The sequence below is a fragment of the Arvicola amphibius genome, chromosome 1 (assembly GCF_903992535.2).
Source record: "Arvicola amphibius chromosome 1, mArvAmp1.2, whole genome shotgun sequence".
Classification (NCBI taxonomy): domain Eukaryota; kingdom Metazoa; phylum Chordata; class Mammalia; order Rodentia; family Cricetidae; genus Arvicola; species Arvicola amphibius.
Genome location: NC_052047.1, coordinates 142,271,995 through 142,280,242, shown reverse-complemented (window position 1 = coordinate 142,280,242; position 8,248 = coordinate 142,271,995). Strand labels below are relative to the sequence as shown.

Genomic DNA, 8,248 nt, shown 5'->3' with positions numbered 1-8,248 from the left:
CTGCTGAGCCATCTCTCCAGGTCCTACAGTGACTTTTGTAGTAGTGTGGGGTCGCCATGGCCAGATCATTACTGTTCCCAAATGGAAGAGACAGACCCGGCAGGCAAACATTCATAATTCTTTTGTTCATTTTCTGTTTCATTGGGGATAAGGCTTGGAAAGAAATGTTGTTGACAATTATTGATTCTAATAAACTGAACACAGGTTTACTTATTTAACTCTGTGAGCAATCCAGGTAAATCAGCATGTCAAGAAGGAAATGGGCATCCTTGGCATCCTCCTACTGTATGAACACCTCTGAGAAAATGCCAAACTGATGCCAACCTCCCACCTGCTTCTCCAAGCCAGGGGTCACCTAGAGATCCTGTCCACAGAATGGCTTTGGAATTGCCACCCTTTGCCCACAAAACCCCGCAGGAGGTGAGCTGGGCCTTTAATGCCCTATGGAGAGCCTGACCTGAGCCTGGCCTGAGCTGCATGTGAATTCTGCACTCTACTTCTGAATCTGTATCACAGAAGTGAAAAATGTTGCCTTCTGTTGGGCTGAGATCTGGGTCATGTCCACAGCCAGGCAGATTACCTGGACAGGCCTAAGCAGGAACCACAGTCCTGAACAACCCAAGGCCACCTTATCCCAGGGAGGAACAATGTCCCAAAGCAAGGTGAGCACTAACCTAAAGGAACATTCCTATAACTAGAAATAAAGAAAACAATGAATAAATATGGAAAACCTAACATTTAATATGAATCCTGACCTGTTTCATTGTTTAGCTTTGTTTTTTTAAATATTTATTTATTTATTATGTATACAATATTCTGTCTGTGTGTATGCCAGCAGGCTAGAAGAGGGCACCAGACCTCATCACAGATGGTTGTGAGCCACCATGTGGTTGCTGGGAATTGAACTCAGGACCTTCGGAAGAGCAGGCAATGCTCTTAACCACTGAGCCATCTCTCCACTCCCCCCTATTGTTTAGCTTTGTTTTGAGACACAGTCTTCATAAAGTAGCCCAGGCTGGCCTGGAACTTATGACAATCTTCTTGCTTCAGCCCCTAAGGGTTGGAATTACAGACATGTGCCAATACACCTGACTCTATGAGTTCTTATCTTAAATATAAGTATTTCTGTATCTCAGTGGGAACAAAGGTACATTCTCAACTGATTCATGAGCTTTTATCCCACACATCCATGACAAGAACCCAGAGCCAGAACCATGGAATTGGAGCAATAATAACCGATTCCCTTAACCCAGTCCCTGGAACATACAGAGTTATTGACTGACTAATTGACTAATTGACTGAAACTTTTCATAACCAATAATTAAAGTAAGGACAGAGACCCAACCCAAAATAAAATTGGACTAGAGCACCCAGCTTCCTCAGATCTCAAAATTACTGCTTGTTCAAACTAATCTCACATTAACCTTAGGAGGAAAGGTAGTCTACTAACAATACCCTTTTAGACTAAGAACTGACAAAAAAAAAACACATGATATCAAGATGAAGACTATGGCACTCTTAAAGGAAATGATGCTAGACTAAAAGATGCAGATGAACAGCATCCAGACACTATAGGTCCAGCAGGAAGAAACTTTCTTTACTACAGCCCTGTCCTAGAGCCTCAAAGATTTATCCTTCAATGAGTGGGTAGATTTGTGGATGGATGAAGAATAGACAGATGAAGAGATAGCTAGATGACAGATGAATGAGTGGGTGTGTGGAAGGATGGGTAAGTGGATGGATTAATGGATGTATAGTGGATGAGGAGGCAAGTGGATGGATGGATATGTTAATGGTAAATGGGTGAGTTTATAGATTGTTGGATTGGTGGAAAGAGGTATGGATGGTGGACAGATGAATGGACACCTGGGAGGGAGGGCGGGAGGGAGGGTGGGTGGGTGGATGGGTGGGTTTGTGAGTGAATAGATGGGTGTTGGGGTAAACAGAGAAATAGGTAACTAGGTAGGTGGATGGATGGGTAGTTGACTTATTAAGCTGGAGGATGGTTGGATGACAGTGATAATGGTTGACTGACCTGTTCTCAGGATTCTTGGTCTAGGAAGTATCTATACTGGAAAAAAAATATTTTCCAAAAAGGTACAACATTCTAGCATTGTGACTGCATTTTTATGAATGACTAAGGAAATGCCTAGAAACCATCTAAACACATACTAAGCCACTGACATGCATGGACATGCATGCCTCAGTAATGAGGCAAATCAATTAGGGTTTCTCAAATTCTTTAAAAGTTTCATATGGAAAAATTGAATCAAATAACAATCTTTCAAAAGAGAAAGCTCCAGACCCAGCCAGGTTCCTTAGTGAATTCTGCCAAATATGTTAAAGTTATACAGTTCCTCGAAATCTAATGCTGGCAGAGAGACATTTCCCAACTCACTCTGCCAGACCAGTATCACCTGAGCACTCAGCCTGACTAGGACTTTGCGAGAGGGTCCTACAGATAAGTATTTCCCACGGGCATAGACACATAAATTCCCAACAGACTGTTGGCATATCTTGCTCATTTTCAAATGTAAACATGTCATGGAAGTATTAGACTGAGCTTCAACAGTACACACAATTATTATTAATCAGAAATAAAAAATGCATACCAGTAAATAAACAAGTGCTTCAAAGTTGTTGCTAGGTGTGGTGGTGTACATCTTTGATCCCAGCACATGGGAATCATGGGCTAATGAACCTCTATTAGTCTGTGGGGTAGCCAGGGCTACATAATGAGACCCTTTCTCAAAATAATTAAACCAAAAAGTATAAGTAAGTATGTATGTATGAATGAATGAATGAACAAATGAATGAACAAACGAATGAACAACCAAGGGAGATCAGTAAATGCAAACTGTCAATCATTATGCAGCCTTCCTGTTGTTATGGAACTATGGCTCCTACCCACTGGCCTTAACAGAACAGCTGATGTGGGGTTCCCTTTTATATGCTGTGAATATGTTTTATTGCCATTGGTTAATAAAGAAGCTGCTTTTGGCCAATGGCTTAATAGAATATAACCAGGATTGAAAAGATAGAGAGAGAGTAGGTGAAGTTAGAGAGAAGCCATGTAGCCACTGCAGGAGATAGACACCGGACACCAGACAGAACCTTACCAGTAGGATATAACCATGTGGAAATACACAAATTAATAGAAATTGGTTAATTTAAGATGAAATAGTTAGCTAGAAATGTGCATAAGCTAATAGACCAAGCAGTGTTTTAATTAATACAATTTCTGTTTGGTTATTTCGGGTCTGGGCAGCTGGAAAATGAACAAGCAGTCTCTGACTATCCACAGCTATCAGATTTCTTCTTTGTACTGGTTGGATTTTTTTTCCAGCCTAACATAAGATAAAGTTATCTGGAAAGAGAAACTCAAACTGAAGCAATGCCTTCGTCCAGACTGCCTATAAGAAAGTCTGTAAGACATTTTCTTGATTAAGGATTGATGTGGGAGATTCCAGTTCACTATGGGTGATGTCACCACTGGGCAAGTCAACCTAGGGTGACTAAGAAAACAAACGGAGCAAGTGAGGAAGAGCAATCCAGTAAATGACACTTCTCCGTGGCTTCTACTATAGTTCCTGCCTCCAGTTTCCTGTGCTGAGTTCCTGCCCTGGACTCATTTGATGAAGGACTGTAATGTGGAACTTCAAGCCACTCCCTACATCCCTTGTGGGGGGGGGGGGTTGGCGTGTCTGTGTGTGTGCCTCTGTGTGTGTGTGTGTGTGTGTATGTGTGTGTGCATGTGTGTGTTCATTCTGTCAACTCTGTTCCTTTAGAGCAGTGGTTCTCAACCTTCCTAATGCTGTAACCCTTTAATACAGTTCCTCATGCTGTGGTGACCCCAACCATAAATTTTCACTGCTGCTTCATAACTGTAATTTTGCTACTGTTATGAATTGTAACTTAAATATCTGATATGTAGGATATCTGATATGTGACCCTATGAAAGGATCATTTGACTGCCAAAGGGGTCATGACCCACAGGTTGAGAACATCTGCTTTAGAGACTCTCCCCTCCCCCAACTAATACACTCATCATATGGAGAAAATCAGTCACAAGAAAATATTAGGTCTTCCCTTTCAGAATTCAAAAATTGTCTAGTTTCTCAGCCTAGGAAGTAAATTCTGGGTCGAATGTTGAATTTCCAGGAGACGCTAGCTTTCTTGGGAAAGGTGAAACCCAGAAAGCACAGGCCTGCAGGTCCCAGGGGGATCTGGGGTCCCAAGAATTTATCATTCTGCACATACTGCAGGGCCCATTCAAAACCCTGAACTCTGCACGGCATCACCTCCTGTCATGGTTCATAAGAATCTGGGCCGTTCACAAAAATGAGAGGGACTAGATGATGCCTGCCAGGTTAAGCCCAAGAGTGGGCTCTTCCACCCAAGGCTACATCTGTCATCTTGACCCAAAATAAAATGACCGGGAAGGCACTGGTCACCTCCGCTCTTCTCAGTCACCTACTCTGTCTCCTTCTTAGTGGTCTCAGTGGAGGAGAGGAATTGGTAAGGACATCCGTGAAAGCAGTCACATGTCAGAATGACAGAGGAGGGGACTAAGGGGTCCCTGAGTGCTGTCCCTGACCTCAGACACATCACTATGGATCTCAGAGTGTCTGGTTAGCCAGCAGCAAAGAGGCCGTTGCACAGCAGAGCACAGATACTGAGCATAACCCCTCTATGCTTGCCACCACCAGTATCCCTCAGGAGCGGCTGGAGGTCATGAAACCACACCGTGTAGTGTGATACTGACTTCTCCATCAAACATGAATGACTGAACCTGGTGCTCTTTAATTCATTATTTGGAAAGTAACCACAAACATGGAATATTCAATTGTCAACAACAGAGATAGCGGAGTGTTCAAGTCCAGTTGAGTGTGCAAGCCTGAGGGTCAGCATATCCTCTGGCTCCAGTCCTTAGATGGTAGGGGATTCTCGGCTGGTGGTGCCTGCATCCAAGCCCCATCTTTGGCAGGGGTCACTGCAGAGAAGAGATTCTATGCCCTACTTGAGCTTCTCTTCTGGAAGACAGTGAAGACAAAAGTCAAAAAGTGGATCATATAGGCCTTGGCCTTGGGTTGGACAGGATAAGGAAGTCATAAGGGTTAGGACATGGGGCCAGAGGGATGTCAAATGAGGCAGCCTGTGATTAGCCCCAGTGATACTGGAGAGGATAGGAAGGGCCTACAAGGGGGCATCACCTTGTTACCCAACAATTCCTCCTGGACAGCTAGAGTAAGTTGTGTGCTGAGCTTGGACCTACCACACAGCAGCCCTGATTCAGACTGTAGCCAAGCCAGGCAGGCTCAGGTAACTGATGTCTCAACCCGAGCAAGAGATGATCTGACCAAGATCTGAAGTAACCAAAGTACAGACTCTCTCAGAGCCACTGGGGCCTCTCCAAATCCAAATGACCAACCACTTATTTTTCAATACAGGCCACCTAAGGAGTCCTGTTCTCTCTGGTGTCCCTAGGGCCTGAGAGATCAAGGTGGATGAGGTAGAGATCACAGGTACCGTTGGTTGTCTAAGTTAAAGGGAGAAAGCTAAGAAGACAGTGTGAGAGCTGGGGGATAACTTGGTCAGGAGAGTGCTTGTCTAGCTTTCATGAAGCTCTAGTTCAAGTCCCATCCCCAGAAAACTGAGGGTTGGTGGTACACGCCTGTAATCATAGCATTTGGGAGGTGGAGGCAGGAGGATCAGAAGTTCAAGGTCATCCTCAGTTACACTGATGTGGGATTCCCCTCTGTATGATATTAACGTTTTATTACCATTGGTTAATAAGGAAGCTGCTTCAGCCTATAGCAGGGTGAAATATAGCCAGGCTGGAAGAGATAGATAGATAGATAGATAGATAGATAGATAGATAGATAGATAGATAGATAGATAGATAGATAGAGATAGTTAGGTAGGTAGATAGAGTAGGCAGAATCAAGGAGACACCATGTAGCTACAGAAAGAGACAGATGCTGGATCCTTACCAGTAAACCACAGCCTTGTACCAATACATAGATTAATAGAAATGGGTTAATTTAAGATCTAGGAGTTAGTTAATAAGAAGCCTGAGCTAATAGGCTAAGCAGTGTTGTAATTAATATAGTTTCTGTGTGGTTATTCGAGTCTGGGCAGCCAGGAATGAATGAGCAGTCTCCTGCTATATTACACAGCTAGTTTGAAGAAAGCCTGAGACACATGAATCAATGTCTCCAAACAAGCAGACAGAACAGTCTATATTGCTTTATCTAATAAATTATGAAACAATATTAATGGCATTTTCTGGCCCCTACTCTAAGCACTCTGGACACACTAAGTCATTCATACTCATAAGGCCTCCTTGAGACAGTACTGTAATGGTCCCATCAATGAATGGAGACACAGGTTCAGAATAGTGACGTGACAGATCCCTTCCATGCTGCTCCAAGAGTAAGTACGAACGTACTAGAAAATTACCCCAGTTCCTTTCCCAATTCCAACAAGAACCTGAAACCACAAGGGTATCCAGGGCCCCATGACCCCTCTGGCCCCTTCCTGTCCCTCCACTTTCAACAGCTAAAGACCCAGAAAGGTATGAAGTGTGGTGGATGTGCTCTGGTGCCCTAGTGTGACCCCACAGAGCCCTTGCAGGATGCCAGCTTCCTCTGAGTCATCTGTGCTTGTTTTTTTGGTTTTGTGTGCTTTGCCACCATAGTTAACCTCTGTCTTCATGGACTCCTGATAGCCTATCATATCCTTCTTGGAGACTCCAGGTATGTCTGGGTGACATCTATAGGGTGGTGAAGAGTCTATTGGACCAAGATGCAGACCTAGTAGAGGATCTAGCCAGAACTGGTGCATAGCATCCAATATTATATCCCTTGGAAGGGAATTCCTAGGGACCCAGCACCCTGTTTCCTTTCCAGAATCTTCCTAAAAACCAATGGGGCGGGGGGGACAGTAAACATTACAAGAAAACGTCATGAGCCATACAGAGAGAAGTGCTGAACGCTGGCACTGGCCCACAGGGCATCCAAGGCCAGTCCTGCAGAGCAGCCTCTGGAGGAGATGCATGTAGGTGGGGGCTTACTTTCCCTGCACTGTCCTGCGCAGAGCCTCCTTCACATCCTTGTTCCTCAGGGTATATATGAAAGGGTTCAACACTGGTGTGACAATGGTGTTGAGCACGGTGATAGCCTTGGTGAGGTCCAAGGAGCTCTCTACCGAGGTCCTCACGTGCAAGAAGATAGTGGAGCCATACCAAATCAGGACCACTGTAAGGTGGGAGGAGCAGGTGTAGAAGGCACGGCGCCGGCCCTGAGCAGAGGGAATCTTGATGATGGTGGTGATGATGTAGGCATAGGAGACCAGTGTGATACCACACGAGCCCAGAATGACACAGAAGGCAATACCGAAGGACACCAGCTCCACCACCTGCGTGTCAGTGCAGGACAGCACTATCCAGGGTGAGATGTCACAGAAGAAATGGTTGATGACCCGTGAGCCACAGAAGGAGAGGCGGGAGATGAGGGCAGCTGGCACCGTGATGGCAGAAAAGCCACACAGCCAGGACCCAAGGGCCAATCGTGTCGCCAGCCCGGGTGTCATGATGCCACCATAACGTAGTGGCAGGCAGATGGCCAAATAGCGATCATAAGCCATCACAGCCAGCAGGAAATACTCAGTGCAGCCCAGAGAAAAGACAAAGTACATCTGTGTGGCACAACCAGCCAAAGAGATGGCTCCACCCAGGGGAGCAAAGGTGGCCAGGGTCTTGGGCACACAGGCTGTGGTGAACCAGATCTCCAGGAAGGAGAGGTTGCAAAGGAAGAAGTACATGGGTGTCTGCAGGCATCTGTGGGCCCCTATCAGGCACATGATGGCTAGGTTTCCAGCTACTGTGAGCAGATACATGACCAGGAAAAGGAGGAAGAGTCCAGCACGCAGGCTCCATGGCCCTGGGAAGCCCAGCAAGATGAATGGTCCCGGTATGGACAGGTTCTGGCCAGTGCCCCAAGCCATTAAGTATTTGGGGGACATGAACTACAAAGCTGACAAGAAGGGGGCTCAGGAAGTGAGGGGACTGGCTCTTTTCTGTTCTCTGTGGAGTCTACTTACCTTGTCCTACACTCCCAAGACCCCGACAAGCCCAGTTCCACCTTAGGAGTAACTGAGTAGGCAGCAGAAGCCATGTCCATGCAGCAGGAAGCCATTCCATCAGGTGTGCATGCCATTTTCCCATTGTCTGTCCCCTAGGGGAGAA

General features: G+C 45.5%; 1 protein-coding gene across 1 annotated transcript; it reads right to left on the bottom strand.

Moving 5' to 3' along the window:
* Positions 1-7,071: 7,071 nt before the first annotated feature.
* Positions 7,072-8,025, bottom strand: LOC119812892 (olfactory receptor 287). The gene has a single exon (XM_038327944.1). It carries the CDS (start codon positions 8,023-8,025, stop codon positions 7,072-7,074), a length of 954 nt encoding a protein of 317 aa, XP_038183872.1.
* Positions 8,026-8,248: the final 223 nt, after the last annotated feature.

Bases quoted from the DNA above. Each gene is read 5' to 3' on its own strand.
- LOC119812892 (XM_038327944.1), bottom strand. From the start codon at position 8,025: ATGTCCCCCAAATACTTAATGGCTTGGGGCACTGGCCAGAACCTGTCC.